At 42.2% G+C, this 16,595-nt stretch overlaps 1 protein-coding gene across 1 annotated transcript; it reads left to right on the top strand.

Moving 5' to 3' along the window:
* Positions 1-363: 363 nt before the first annotated feature.
* Positions 364-13,257, top strand: CRYBB1 (crystallin beta B1). Its single transcript, XM_088467912.1, has 6 exons — positions 364-421; positions 832-995; positions 4,666-4,784; positions 7,060-7,192; positions 9,391-9,533; positions 12,912-13,257. The coding sequence occupies exons 2-6, from the start codon at positions 855-857 to the stop codon at positions 13,096-13,098; spliced, it is 723 nt and encodes a 240-aa protein (XP_088324038.1). The 5' UTR covers positions 364-421; positions 832-854; the 3' UTR covers positions 13,099-13,257.
* The last annotated feature ends 3,338 nt before the right edge of the window (positions 13,258-16,595 follow it).

Below are 16,595 nucleotides of genomic sequence, written 5' to 3'. Positions count from 1 at the left end.
TATATGGATTTTGTGAAAATTTTTGCGTATACAATGATTATGTTAATACATAAACACATGATTTCCATAACTCCATTTCAATTGTAGGTCTTGCAATATTTATTATATACTTATATTATATAAGGTAAAACCATATAGGATCCAAAATATCACGTCAGGACTTTCAACTCTATATATTTAGCACACTTCTGATCAACAATGTAAAGTGCTTGGTTCAGCTGCTGTGAATGGGGTTTGCTTACAGATGACTGGGTACATTGAAATATGTGATGACTAGCAGCTTCCTAATCAGACACTGATGAGCTATGAGTTCTATTGTCCTCCACTATTCCGAGTCTGCCTTTGCCAGGGTATAAATTATAGGTCCTACTGAACGCTCAGCAACAAGCCTGGTAGATCCAGCAAGGAACAGCTCTATCAGGTAAGAGGCAAAAATAGTACTAAGCACATCACAAACTCTTGGTGATAAAAATGTAAGTTATAGAAATGGATGCACAACTTTTTGTTCCGTGAACATTCCATACTCCTATATATGTATACAAGATTCCATGATGTATATCCATCTGTATTTGGTGGCTTTTATTTATAGAGTAAAAAATTACCATAAAACTAGATTTTTGTTATGTCTGAACAAAGTAGGTTTTATATATATATATATATATATATATATCTCTTTTTAATTGATTGAGTCACACTTCTTTTGTGAAATCTGTGTGTTTATGGTAAAATACTTGGTAAAGGTATTATATCACAGCTATTACGTTTAATACTATATTGATAGGTATACAATTGTGTAACTTGTGTCCATGTTGACAATGTCATTTCACATAGCTTTTAGAACAAAAAGGTCCAAAATGTCTCAGACACCTAAAGCTGCTGCTGCTGCCGCTGCCAGCCAGGGCGGTGATAGCAAGGAAAAGGGTAACCCTGCCCCAGCTCCAATTCCTGTAACCAAGCCCACAAAATCTGGGGAACCAGGCACAGGATCCTTCAAGGTATTTAATGAAGCTTTATTTAACTATACGATAAACATTATGCTAATTATATAATCATATATCTTGTATTGTTCTATTATGTATAATATTCGGCTGTCACTGTCTCACTATTTGCTTTTATATAATTGTTTTCACATATTTATCATTTCTTATGGAGAGATGACACAAAATTGTTAGTAGTAGATCTATAACTAATTTCTACACAAGCTTATACAAACGGTAGTTGTGATTAGAATCATCTACTCAGATTAGAAATGTGCGGTTCAGTTCTCCAGAAATCCGAATCCACCTGAATTTCATGAATTTGGACAGAGAGTCACGGTTCTAATCTCCTGAGGAAATCCGGATAAATCTGATTGGCGGCTCTGATCTTACAGTGCTTCGGAATTTTAATTTTAAATCCAAATTTCGGGTTTTGGACTGCAAAAATTACATGATTTTAGCTGTTTTAAAAAACTTTTTATTATTTTTTTATTTTTAAATCCAGATCCAAAACCAAAACACTTAAGGGTGGTTTTGCAGAACCAAAACACGAAAAATGAATCCAGATTCAAAAGCCGGGGGTCAGCGCACATCTCTAACTCAGATATAGGGGCTGATTCTGAGTTGGGAGCAAAGCAAACAAAATAAAGCAAGTAATTTTGCACTGGGACAAATTATTTTGCAATGCAAGGGGTGCAAATACATTTATTATTTTGCATGCACGATAAACACTAGTTACTTTTATATGTAGCCCACAAATACTGTTTAAACTGCAATTTAAATTTCAATTTGGACAACTTTCAAATCCAAAGCTGGGTACATACTATACGATGTGACAAACTATGCGATGGCCGTTTCAATCCCACTAAATCACAGAACACATGATATAGAGTGTATACACTGACGTGCAGCACATGGATGGGACGATGAAATGAGCGATGGCCAGTAAGGAGGGATTGGGAATAGACACTATATAATGATCAGCATCAGAACGATATATTGGATAAATTGTTTAGTGTTTAAACAATTAAATCTCTCTGCACATTTTAAATCTCCCCCAACTGCCGTGCAACATGGTTTTGCCAAAATACAGTTACTTGCTTTTTATTTTTTTGCTTTGCTCCAAACTCAAATTCGGCCCCATTGTGTTTTTATAAAGTGTCTAATTAACCAATACATATCAATATGATTCCATGTGGAGTTAAGATACTAGAAAATGCATATTGTTATTGTTATTTATAATACATAAATACCAGGAGCATTTCTATAATGGGTGCAGGGCACACAAGCCCCTGGACTCCCACACCGCACATCCTGCACCCATACTTTTAATAAATACCACTCTGTCGCCAGAGTTCCACGTCGGCGCCGGTCTCAGCGCTGTTAAAATGGCCTGGAAAATGGTCGCCACAGCCTTTTTCCCAGCGTTTTGTGCATGCACAGTAAGAAAAACACCGGGAAAATGGCTGTGGCGCCATTTTCCCGGGGACCTGGGAAAATGGCACCGCGGCCATTTTCCCGGTGTTTTCCCTACTGCGCATGCACGAAACACCAGGAAAAAGGCAGCGGCAGCCATTTTCCAGGTGATTTTCACAGCGATGCTGACGTGGTACTCTGGCGGCAGAGTAGTATTTATTAAAAATTTGGAGTCTCTGGGTACACTCTAGTACACAGAGTCTACCGGTATGGCACTGCGCTCAGTGCACAGCCGGCCGCCAGAGAGAGAGGAGGGGGCCCTGGACAGAGACTTCAAACGCGTCCCCACCTCTTTTGAAACGCCCCTGATAAATGCTACAGATGCATTAGACATACCCTATACGATCATTAATGTATTTTATTTCTAGATAAAACAAGAATGCATTGCATGAAATTAGACTCTATTTAACCTTTAGTATAATGCCTCAAGATAAATAAAATGGAAAGTTACAAATAAATGTTAACATTTTTATTATATTAGTTGTGTAATCTTATAATTTGTTACTGGCAATGTTGTTTTTACTGTCTATAATAAGGTTTAGTAGGCAGCTACAGGTTCTACAGCCCTTATAGATTGTGATAAGAGTTTATATCTATTACAAATTACTAATCCCCATTAAACAGAGAGTTGACAGACGTTTGCATTATATAGTGAGTGAGACTAGCTGGTAAAACGCACTGACACTTATATCAGAAAAATTTAATTGAGATCCATAGGAACTTCTGACTTCGGACATGTCACATTGTCTTCTGTAATTTCATGCACAAAAAAGTAGTGGTAAACTTGATTGAATTGGAGGCATGTTTGACTAAATTATATGTGCAATATAAATAATATCATAAAATAAAATAAACACTTAAAGGCGGTAAAAAATGGTGACCTGCTCCCTCTTCAGTTTTTTTTTTTAGCAGATCAGTATGACACTGATTATTTCATACAAGTGTGTTGAACATGGGTAGAGATCAGGGGAGGTTTAAGAGAGGGGGGCCGAGTCTACTGTGCATGCGCAGGTCTCCGGTAACATGGGGCGCATGCCATGATCACGGAGACACCTCTACTGTGCATGCAAAAATGTCTAGGAAAATGACCGCCTTGCCATTTTCCCAGTGATTTGCGATGCTACTGCAGCGCCGCCCCGGGACTCCAGAAAAATAAGTATTAATAATGGGTGCAGGGTGTGCAATGTGGGCCCCGCTGGATCCAAGTGCCCGTGTGCACCGCACACTCTGCACCCAATATAGATACGCCAATAGTAGAGTTCACTGCGTAATTTATATATATTTTTTACTAGAAACAAAACTGCTATATAACATTTAACACTAGCTACAGATGTGTCCTCATACAATGAGTGCCTTCACGCCACACGGCATGAGATGTCCAGTACGACTGAGACGCTCCGAGATGAGCAGCGTACCGTATCTTTCTTTAAATTTTGCATCATAGTCACATTGGAGACACAGCGACAAGCCACTCACAGTATACTAGTGACGCTAGGCTGCGCCTTTAATCGCACAGAAATTAGTATAACATGTACAAAGACGCAGATGAAGCACAATCTGGAGCTCGGTATGAGGAAAAGCCGCAGCTGCTGGCATCAGAGCCCTTTTTACACGGGTTCAGTCACACACAGATGTACAAATGCCACGCACCCCAGTGGTCAGTGTATACTAGCAATGTAGTATTGTCGCTTCTATTTGTTTTCATTATACAAATACTGTAAGATGTGCATTTGAGCAAAGAGACGCTAGACGAGGCCAAGTCGCATGGGACCTGGACTGCAGACAGGATCTATTTAGCTCAACTTGAGCAACAGTGTATAAGGACGCCTCTGCATGCTGGCAGTGATGTTAGTATTCTTCCAATGATCTTATTTGTTATTTGCTTGATGTAGTTATTTTGAGGGAATGTAAGACACATTAATTATTGGAAAGCTGGACATTTTCATTCTGTATATTTTATATTTATTTAAAAATGTCATAGTATAAAATAGGACCAAATTTTGCCTACATTGCAGATTTAGTACTAGTAGCAGCACACATATGCATGGCTCTCCATGTAGATTTATGTAGAAGCCTGAATTTATATTTTCTGTCTAGCCTGTTTAAAAAACCAAAGACGCCAACAAACCCTTTTCAAATGACATAAACCTTATATACACACACTCTGTTGACATAACGGGTTTCATTCTAAGATGACTCATTTCCTCTGCAGGTGATTATCTTTGAGCAAGAAAACTTTCAGGGAAGGCACATGGAACTTCTGAATGAGTGTGTGAACCTTGGGGAGAGGGGCTTCGACAGAGTACGCAGTGTTATTGTCGACTCTGGACCGTAAGTGCTAAGAGCTCCAGCTAAAATTTTAAAATCTTAATTTGATTTGTATTGTTAAAAGAATGTGTGAAGGATGTGCAATTGTCTCTTAGTTATTGTTTGAATTTGCATTATACTTACCTACTCTCCCAGTTGTTGCGGGAGGCTCCCGAATTTTCCGGTAGCCCCCCACACCCCCGGAATAGTATCCGATTCTCCCACATCCCGCCCACTACCTAGTGAAGTGGGCAGGATGGGGAGATAATTGACGGGAATCGCAGATCTGTATGGAGGGAGCGGGACTAAATGATGCAAAAACGTGTCATTTGCGGAAGTTTGTCATGATGGGGGCAGGACCTAATGACATAGGAACCCAGCCCCACTCCCCGAAGTGTCCTTCTGTGTCTCCTCTCCGGGCATCTCTCGGAGTGGAGCTATTAATAGTCGGTGAATATGATTTGTATCTTCTAGTGGTGTCTGAATCATCAGACGTGACTAGAAGATAGTGCTCATCTAGCAATATCTACTTTTCCTTCACTTATTTATTACATCCCTTTTTTCTATGAGAGAAAAGAAAATGGTTACATTGAGTTTAGATATATATGGCACACAGAAAAAAATATATAATTTTCAAGTATTTATATAACAGCTATACCCTAATGTTAAAGCTGGCTAAGTAAAAAATAAATAATCTGTCAGATGTAGGGATATCCTTTGATACCCAAAACAAATGTAAGACAGCAAACACATATGTCTTTAATGTGGTCAATATTAATATAACAGAAAAAAAATATAGAAATAATTTTTCCTATAACTCATATTCTTGGTACACATGGCACACCTGGTTTTGGTTTATAAATAGACAGTTTCTAAAACCAGATATCAGTAACTCCCTAATCAGAATTCTAAAGACAGGTAATATGTGAGTATAAAGGATTAAACCTATTAGTTTTCCATTTCCATAATTATCCCATAAAGGCTTATTTTTTGCATTCAAAGTATTATATCCAATCTTTCTTTAATCAACTACATCCTTATTCAATTTAATGCAATATTCTGTGTTAAAAATGCTATTATAGTGATTGTTCTGTATAATAACAATATTCAATTCTGTACCAATAGAAATAAAATTATTTATATTATCATAATACATTTGATCAAAGCTTTATATTTTATTAAGCCAATAATAAAAACATGTATAAACAAATACAAAGACCGTTCTTATACCTTCATATTGAAAATAAGTTAAATTGAAGTGACCTTTACATAGCAACTTTAAAGTATAAGGAAATATTTAAACAACACGTTCTTAGAATCATTGTCTATAGCATTGTACATTATATTATTTGTACATAACTGTATTGTAGAGATTTTAAATGCAAAACTGATAAAGAAAATTATTATTGGGCACTTTGTGCACAATTAGTTTACTTTGCATTGTATGTGATTCAGTAGGTTAGGGGTAGGATACATCACTGTTCAGTTATTGTACCCATCTGATGGCTCAGCAGCAACAAGTTGGAATTATCATAGCTACCTTACAGAAATTTCATAGCTAGAGCCCGAGGCTAATACTCAACAAAGAGAAAATTGAAAGTGACAGAGCAGTGCAGGATGTCCTTTGCTGATTTATGAGTAGCAGTCAGGCCCATGAATATGACACTTGGAAATAAGTGAAAAATGTATGCAGCTATAAACTCTCATGTCTTTCCCCACAAGAATGATTACATTGGTGGGTTTATACACAGTAAAATATATTGAAATGTATATAAAGTATATATGATTTATTAGCAGAGAAGATGATTCATCAAAGTATGGTCAGCCTGTTTACTGCATCCGTGCACCTTGATAGATAACTCTGATCATGTACTGCATTTATAAATATACAAATATAATGCATTGAAAACATTTACAATATTCACTTAAATGTAATATTTAATCCACTGTAGTTAACATTATTATCATTATTAAATTGTGTTGTGCGCTGATCTTTGGTATAATTCTATTTTATCACTCTGGCTACTATGTGATTTCTGGCCTCCCTGTGCACATCTTCTCAGCTAGGTTGCTTAGGAGCAGTCCAGCTTCCATTCCATAAAACCTTTTGAGACAACAATGAACTCTTCATCAGATTTGATATGAGTATTTAATATGTAGCAATATGAATTATATTCTCACTATATCCTTTTTCTCCCCCTGTGTTGTCATCATGTTTGTGTTGTGCGGTGATCTTTGGTATAATTCTATCACTCTGGATAATATGTGATTTGTGGCCTCCCTGTGCACATCTTCTCAGCTGGGTTGCTCATGAGCAGTCCAACTTCCGTGGCGAGATGTTTATCTTGGAGAAGGGCGAGTATCCTCGTTGGGATACCTGGTCTAGCAGCTATAGGAGCGACTGCTTCGTGTCCCTACGCCCCATCAAAATGGTGAGCTTCATGCGTTTCTGTTTTGAAGTCTTAATTAGGTTAGGTATAGTGCAGGGGTTCTCAAACTCGGTCCTCAGGACCCCAAACAGTTAATGTTTTCAGGTCACCTGTGGTTCTTTAAAATGTGACAGTTGGTGATACACCTGAGCACCTGCTAGATGACCTGAACATCATTAACTGTGTAGGCCGGGTCCTGAGGACAAAGTTTGAGAGCCACTGAGATAGCTTCCATTAGTTGTACTCTACTGTTTACTACTCCAATACTAATGACATGATTGATACAGTGATAAATGAAGGAATGCCAGCAATTAGAAGATAACAATTAAATTCTATTTACTCCCGCACAGCATTTATATTGGTAATGATTGTAATCAATATCATAAAGATAATATATCATAGGGATTAGTCAAACAACATAAAGTATTATTGCATGAACACCATGGGGTATAATTACTGAAGTGTGGGTTTTAGAAGTGGAGATGTTGCTCATAGCAACCAGATTCTAGCTATGATTGGTTGCTATTGGCAACATCTCCACTTCTAAAAACCAGCACTTTAGTAAATATACCCCCATTAGTTCAAAATATAATGTCAAAGTAAGTAGTAATTGAAATGTGCTATATCATTTTACTCATGACATCTGTGTTCTTAGCTTGGTCTTTATATGCACGTTTTATTTTATTAAAAAGAAAAATTTCTGTAAAATACTGAACACTAACATTCAAGATTTTCAAAAGATTAAATATGTCTAAAAACCCGAACTTGAGCTCGTAGGAAATGTTCCAGGATATAGTAGGTTTTAAGGAAGCATTTTACAAATCTCTGTATAAACAAAGGAAAGCAGTCCAATGCTAGTATTAGAGCCAAAGATAATATCCATCCGTTAAGCTACACTTACGTGGTTTTAGTGTGCATCCTTAAGCTTGATAATTATTTTTTTCTTACCAGATATGTGTTAGATATTCTTTATATGCATTCTGTTGGTTGTCAGATTGAGCCATACTATCTGCTGTTTTTATGAATTGCTTCACACTAAGATAAAAGACCATATCTGGGATCAGTTCAATTTAGCATCAGAAAAGCAGGTTTATTCTAGTAGTGTGACAATGTCTATAGTTGTCTTTGCAGTCTTTCATTGGCCGACATCCCAGCCTCTTAATCCAGCTGCCAGTCACCGTGTCATCAGAGTGGTGCTATGTTCAGAATGAAATGACTGTGAAATAATGGGATCTTGGCCAAACGATTGCAAAACTACAGCTAAACCAGGATTTTATTTGTAATGCTATATATTGCAGCTTATTTATAGGGGTTCTTTGCACATAAAATGTTGTTAATCAGGGCAGTTAATAAATATGAAGCAGGTACTAGGGAAGAAGCAGCAGATGTTCTCATTTCCTTAGCACTAATATTGAAGAAGATGCAACGGAAGGCATTTCCCTTGTATGCTAAAAATTTAATAAAGAACCTTTAGTTAGAAACATTTAATATTGAAGCTGCTTCTAAAAGAGGTCACCAGTAAGTACATTTATGTATTTCCAAGAAAGCTATTTAATATTATCAGCTATTTAATATCCTACCCTCTTGGGGTGCTGCTGCCACTGAAAACGAAAGGGTACAATCACTCACCCGCTCTTCCTGGCTGGCGCCTGCACAATCCATCTGTCAGGCTCCCCACCAGCGCATGCGCATTAGCGGCGGGGAGCCGCGCATGTGCATGTCACAGGCTTCCAAAGGGCTCTTTCGTCTGCAGCCCCTAGAAGCCGGTTAGGGCTGGCGGAAAGGCAGGAGTAGCGGCTTCCTCCTGGAAGCCGCTCTCTGCTAATAGAAGCCCAGGCAGCCCCAGAGGTAGAAGACACCTCCCCCTGAGACTGCCTGTTGTTTATTTGACTGTCAGATAGCGCTTCCAATAGGAAGCCACTTCCAGTCATAGTGTAGCCACGGACTGCACTAACTACACTGAGGTGGCGGATTTTACTGGGGGGGCTGCAGCCCCTGAACATTATAGAATATAAACATTAAAACTTGGACACAAGTTCTATTTGTTATTGAAACTATGACAGCGGAAATCTAATGATTTTAACTATGGTATGACCCTGATGTACGACATAAGTAGTTAACTATATAACAATTGAGAAATATGTATGTAGTGTCACTCAAATGTTATAAATCTACACACATTTTTTTCTGAACATCTATAGGATAGCCAGGAACATAAAATCACCCTGTTCGAATCCGCGGACTTCAAGGGTAACAAGATGGAAATCATTGAGGATGACGTGCCCAGCCTGTGGGCCTATGGATTCTGTGACCGCGTGGGAAGCGTGAGAGTGCCTAGTGGAACGTAAGTTCTAGCTCTTTCAGTTTGGTCAAAAGTCAGACCAATGACTAACTCCAACAGTGCAATTTAGCTCCCAGAAGCACACAGCAAATACTGGATAGACAAACCCAAACACACACAGAACTAGAACTGTCTCTGGTTATTCAACTGCAGTATAAGTAAAGATTTGTTTGATTAAGAAAATTGTTGGTCAAAATTCTCTTAAATTATTTTTAAACAGTTAGAGGATTCCACGGACATGATTTACTGTGTTACCAGTTACAGGAGTCAGCTGTGGATGCTTGAGCTCCCAAAATATTTGCCCCGTCTCAGCAACTAATTATGGAATCTGAGCCCTGTCCCCATATTTTATTGGCCCGTGGCCCGCCATGCCCCCAGCAGTGGTGGCCATCGAGAGGTGCAAACCATCAATTCAACCATTTGTTTTTTGTGTCATCGATGGTAATCACCAATGGACACTCCAACGATGGCCATCCCTGAGAAAGTGCTTCCAATGGGAAGCCACTCCCTGCTATTATGTCAGCCCTATCTGGCTTTTAGTGGCTCTAGCTGATGCAGTCCCTAGAAGACAGCCTGTTTGCTAATAGCGCCTGACTTAATCCACGCCCCCTTATTTAGGCTCCACTCCTTGCTGCCGTCAGACTTAAGCCCCGCCTACCGGTGACATCAGCTGTCAATCACCGGGATGGCTAAGAGAAGGGGGCTGCATAGACTGCATGCAGTCCCTCGAAGACAGCCTGTTTGCTAATAGCGCCTGACTTAATCCACGCCCCCTTATTTAGGCTCCACTCCTTGCTGCCATCAGACTTAAGCCCCGCCTACCGGTGACATCAGCTGTCAATCACCGGGATGGCTGAGAGAAGGGGGCTGCATAGACTGCAGCCTATGGCGTGCAGACCCCCCGGCCAGACAGGTAAGGAGCCGCTGCTGCTTGTAAGTAAAAATAATAATTGGAGATTTTTAATTCATTAGTACAGTATGCAGCCTAATAAATATAAGATAGAAGTGTATAGTATTACACAGCTTTTCATTCAATGTTAAATGATTGGGGAGATATGGTGATGTGTCTGAGAGGCACTTACAAATGTCTGAACTCTGGGCCTAATTCAGAGATGTACGCAAACCTGATGGTTTGCGTACATCTCTGACGGTGGGATCGCCTGCGCAAGCTCAGGATCCAATCTGCGTATTTGCAGAATGGGTCTTGCGTCTTTGCACGCAGTGCACCCTAAGCACAGCCTGATTGACAGGTTACAGCAGTTTGAGCATGGGGTGGGGGCAGTGCCGGCTTCCATTCTGGAAAACGGGGGCGTGTTGTCTACGTTTTCTGGGAGTGCCGAGGTCAGGGTCTTTGTCTTCCGACTCAGACTTCCTGGCCTCTGCAACGGTGTTGCGGGGGCCAATCTGAGTAACCACTGGGTTATGGTCGGTGGACACAGCATCGGATTTGCAATGCTGTCAGGAGGCTTCTTTTTCACTTAAGAGGCCTCCTGCTGCATTAGCATGTGTCTTTTCACCTCAGATGCCTCCTTCTGCATTAGCATGTGTCTTTTCACCTCAGATGCCTCCTGCTGCATTAGCATATGTGTCTTTTCACCAGAGGCGTCACTAGGGTTGGTGTCACCCGGTGCTGTAATGCACGGTGACACCCCCCCTCTCCACCAAAAAAAAATAAAAAATCAGGACCAAGGTGCGCAGTAGTGCCCATTTTACACAATGACCACATGATTGACCCTTATACACAATGCCCATAGTAGTAGTGCCCCTTATTTAATGCCCTCAGTAGTAGTGCCCATTATGCAGTTCCCCCCTTAGTAGTTCCCCTTTATGCAATGCCCCCTGTAGTTGTGCCCAATATGCAATGCCTCCTGTATTATAGCTCATTATGCAAGGCCCCCTGTATTATAGCCCTCTATGCTGTGCCCCCAGTAGTGCCCCTTATACAATACCCCCAGGAGCTCCTCTTATGCAGTGCCCCTAGGAGTGCCTCCAGACAGTAGTGTCCTTATACAGTTCCCTCAGTAGTGCTCTTATGCAGTGCCCCTTATACAATACCCCCAGGAGCTCCCCTTATGCAGTGCCCCTTATACAGTATGCCCAGTAGCACCCCTTATGCAGTGCCCCCTATAGTGCCCTTATACAGTACCCCAGTACCGCCCTTATGCAGTGCCCCCTCCCCTGTGCAGTCAGTACTTACCTCTCCTCACGACCTGCTGGCCTGCACTGGGTCTCTCCGGGTGGGGTGTGCACTTGACTTGAGACTTCCCTCTTGCACTTGGCAGCGCACTCATAGCAGGCCCGTAGTCCCTCCTCCTCCTCCTACAGGCTGAGCAGCTCCCAGAATTACTTGCGGAGCCGGCGTGCGTGATGACGTCATCGCAGCCAGCGTCCAGAACCACACACAGGCACAGAGATTCTCTGTGCCTGTGTGTGACTCTGGACACCAGGCGCGGTGAGACTAAGAATGTGCAGCACAGCAACAGCAGCTGATACCCGGCGGCGGCGGGCAGAGCAGAGGACGGACCAGCGGCAGGAAGGACCAGCGGGGACTGGGATCAGAACAGTCTTCGGCTCCAGCAGCTCATGGTCGGTGCCGGCGGTGGTTCCGTGGGTGTGCGGCCCGCGGGTGTGATGTGCTGCTCTTCTTGGTGTCACCCCCTTGAAGGATGACACCCGGTGCGGGCAGCACCCCCCAGTGACGCCACTGCTTTTCACCTCAGACGCCTCCTGCTGCATTAGCATGTCTTTTCACCTCAGATGCCTCCTGCTGCATTAGCATGTTTTTTCACCTCAGACGCCTCCTGCTGCATTAGAATATGTCTTTTCACCTCAGACGCCTCCTGCTGCATTAGAATGTCTTTTCACCTCAGACGCCTCCTGCTGCATTAGAATATGTGTCTTTTCACCTCAAACACCTCCTGCTGCATTAGCATATGTGTCTTTTCACCTCAGATGCCTCCTGCTGCATTAGCATGTTTTTTCACCTAAGATGCCTCCTGCTGCATTAGAATATGTGTCTTTTCACCTCAAACACCTCCTGCTGCATTAGCATATGTGTCTTTTCACCTCAGATGCCTCCTGCTGCATTAGCATGTTTTTTCACCTCAGATGCCTCCTGCTGCATTAGAATATGTGTCTTTTCACCTCAAACACCTCCTGCTGCATTAGCATATGTGTCTTTTCACCTCAGATGCCTCCTGCTGCATTAGCATGTCCAAAGACGCAGCAGTGATGCTAACAGCGTCCATCTCTGAATCAGGCCCTCTATAACCCTCTAACCAGCACTATACATAAGGACCAAAGCAGCAATTGCTGATGAGATCTATTTGAGACTGCCTTACAGCGACAATATATAACATCCTATGTTCTTCTACTTCACAGCTGGGTGGGATATCAATATCCTGGATACAGAGGCTACCAATACCTATTTGAAAACTGTGATTACAAACATTGGAATGAATGGAGTGCTTTTCAGCCCCAGATCCAGTCTATCCGTCGTGTCAGAGACATGCAGTGGCATCAGAAGGGATGCTTCCTTATTCCCACTAGTACAGCTACCACCAAGTAAATATAGCAGGTGCCCCCAGCTTGACAGAGAACCTCCAGGCATCCTAACAAATTGACCTAATCACATTTTTTTTAAAACTACTCTGTCAACTAATTTGTTGTATATTACACATTTACTGGATGTATATGATGCAAATAAACACAATTTCTGAGTTATAAAGTTTGGTTTTGGTGGAAAAAGAAAATGTGTCACAGAAAATAAACAGGGACCAGAGGAACACGAACATAGATACAATCGTGTTAGTGGGTGCAGTCACAAAGCCGCACCAATGTGGCAGAGATAATGAACCAGTTAAAATAAATAAATAATTCAGTCACTACTGGAAAACTGTGAGATGGGAATGGTGGACTTATAATATATTTATTTTGAACAAGGTCCTCAAATCTTTGTTTGTTTATGGTGGTCAGGGGCTGTCTCAAGCAGCAGCCCATCCTTAAAAGGTGGTTCTAGGTATAGCACACCCTAGGGGCTAATTTTATTTGTATCCCCAACACTTTATACAGGTTAAGTCTCCCATATCCAAAATGCTTGGGACGTGAAGTATTTTGGATATCGGAATATTCCGTATTTTGTAATAATTGCATAACATAATGAGATATCTTGGGAATTTATGTTTCCTATACACCTTATACACAGAGCCTACAGGTAATTTTACACAATATTTTTAATAATTTTGTGCATCAAACAACGTTTGCATACTTACATGAAATTAATTTATATTTCCTATACAGCTTATACACACTGCCTGGCAATAATTTTATACAATATGTTTAATAATTTTGTGCATCAAACAAAGTTTGTGTACATTGAAACATCAGAGCAAAGGTGTCACTATTTCAGCTGCGTTTAAAAAATTCCAAATTTCTGAATATTCCATATACTGGAATATTTGGATATCGGAAACTCAACCTGTACTATAATATCTGATAATTCTTACCATTTAACAATGGTGCATTGAAGTTCAAGCAATTGTCATGACAGATGGAAAATACTTTATCCATGAGATCCTACTACAGAAGTAGATGACTTTCACAAAAAGCACCCTCCATGTACAGTAGCCACCTTATACTGAGTAATATGCATAGCATCACATACAGACTCAGGGGGTCATTCAGACCCGCTCGCGAGCGCAGGATGCTCGCAAGCGGGTCGATGTTGCCCCACTGTGCATGCGCACGACGGAGGGAGCTCCGTCGTGCGCATGCGCGAGACCCGGATAGCGACGGGCTCTCCGTCACTCCGGGTCTCGCACCAAAGGGGGCGTGCTGTCAGCCCCCTTTGGTGGGCGTGCCGGGGGCGTGGCTGCCAGACGGAGGCGTTCCCATGGGAACGCCTACCGTCTGAAGCCGGCCCCACTGACATCCCTAGTGATGTCAGTGGGAGTGATTTTGGGCTTGCGGCAGCGAGACCCTACCACAGGGTCTCCGTCGCAAGCCCGATGGTCGTGATGGTCTTGACCATCGCCATGGACGCTCGCATAAGCCGTGGGTGGTAACCCACAGCTATGCGAGCGTCCATAAGGCCACTCCATTTTCATGTAGGAGGGCCCTGATTCAGAGCGAGCGCTCTGGTCAGAGCGTCCGGCTCTGAATCAGGCCCTCTGTGTGCTGACAGAACTCTTAACCAATAAACCGCCCGGACCTCTCATTCCTGAACAATATGTGCTGTGACTCCACCTAAAACTTAAGGCCCCCATACATCAGGCGTCTGATCCAGTGATCCTGCGATGTATTCGGAAACGCCGATCCGCCGGTTGGAAATGCTGAACGGTGGACATCTATGTTCCGCAATCCGTCGCAGGATCGGTGAAATTGTACATGTTAAATTTCACCGATGTGCCAATCACGATAATTTTTTGATCGTGATTAGCATATCTGTGAATTCCAACATACAGCGATCTGTAGCTTATGTATGGGAGGCTTTACTCACAGACTCTTACGTGCAGATTCAATTACATGCAGGCTGCCACATTGTACATATATCATAGGCTGCTAGCAGAATCAGCCTCCGTGACATAATGGGAATGATTCAAAGATGAACGCAGCTTTTCTTGTCTTCACTTCTGGCCTCCTTCCAGTTCCCAGGGGGAACGCCCATAATATTGCTGCCCCATATCTGATACCATCTGTCCTGATTGCGACAGCATCTTTGTGTGTACAAAAATGCGTCGTACACGTTTTCTGAACTTTTCCCGTATGCCCAGTGGCAAATTATCGCTCAACTACGTAAACATCGGAAATGTGTTCAAACTGTGTGGACCTAAGAATCAGACAAGCAAAGTGCTTATGTGGCTAATTGTATTTGCCCTTAGGGGCATATTTATCAATTTAAATTGATAATTATGATTTCCTAATGCCGGTTATCACAGTGATAGAAAACCTTCTATTTCCGTAACTTACCAATGGAAATTTGCCAGGATCGTTGTGCAATACTTAGCTCTCTAGTGATACTGGCTAGCAGTGGGAAGATTTTTGCCACTTTGTTGTGAGTTAAATCTATGCATCTGCTATCTAGGGATGGCCATCGGCAGGACCGGATTAAGCGGGGGCGACAGGGGCAGTCGCCCGGGGGCCTCCACATAGATAGGCCCCCACACAGGGTTGGTGTGACCATGCCAAGAACAGGGGTCCAGTGGCACCTGTTCCCAGATGGGGGCTCAGCTGCCGTGGCTCTGTGTTCTGCATGCAGGAGCACAGTCAGTGCTGCTGCAAACAGCGCAGAGCAGCTCCCAAGTCTCCTCATCAGCGTCTTGTGACACATCACGTCTGGGACGCTAATGAGGGGACTAGGGAGCATCTCTGATAGAAGGTCAGGTGAGTAATCAGCGGCGGGGATGGAGCTGTAGGCTCTGTGTGGCTTAGGGAAGGGAGGGTTGGGCAGGGGGTAGGCTCCGTGTAGCTTGGAAGAGGAAGTTCTGTGTGGCTTGAAGGGGGCCCCACACAATTTAGTTGCCCTGGGGCCCCCACAAGCCTTAATCCGGCCCTGGCCATCGGTGGGTTTACTATCAATGGTCACCATCAATTGTGCCATTAGTGATTAACATTAATGGAAAGTAGGAGGTAATCATCAACGGTTTGCACCTATTGATGGCCATCCCTGTTGAGGTGCATGGCAGGCTGCGAGGCCAAGCAGATTCAGGGGTAGTGCTTATTGATGCAATGCGGGGGCTGAGCTAAGCTCTGTGCCCCAGTGTCGGGGAAAAAAGAAAAAACATTGCAGATAGGCTGCCATTGATGGAGGAGAATCATTAGAATTCCACCACTGATGACAAAACCATCAACCATCGGTGACAAATAATTAAATCTATGGTTAATCTATGGCAGCGAGCTCACAGACACTGATCGGCACATGAACTGTTTGGCCACTATCAGAGTTGTATGCAAACCATCTGTTTTGCGTATAACTCTGAATCAGGCACATGGTTATGACATTGGGCTTTAACTAAGTAGTTGTATTGATAATTTTGGTTAAATCCTCAAACCACTACCTACCACCAA

This window comes from Taudactylus pleione, unplaced genomic scaffold (assembly GCF_031769625.1).
Source record: "Taudactylus pleione unplaced genomic scaffold, aTauple2 ptg000078l, whole genome shotgun sequence".
NCBI classification, from domain to species: Eukaryota; Metazoa; Chordata; class Amphibia; order Anura; family Myobatrachidae; genus Taudactylus; species Taudactylus pleione.
This window is presented reverse-complemented; position numbering and strand designations above follow the sequence as displayed.

Excerpts from the sequence above, each read along its gene's own strand:
- CRYBB1 (XM_088467912.1), top strand. The coding sequence starts at position 855 with ATGTCTCAGACACCTAAAGCTGCTGCTGCTGCCGCTGCCAGCCAGGGC. Across the intron at positions 4,785-7,059 it reads GTTATTGTCGACTCTGGACC|CTGGGTTGCTCATGAGCAGT; the intron begins GTAAGTGCTAAG and ends ACATCTTCTCAG. Across the intron at positions 9,534-12,911 it reads GTGAGAGTGCCTAGTGGAAC|CTGGGTGGGATATCAATATC; the intron begins GTAAGTTCTAGC and ends TCTACTTCACAG.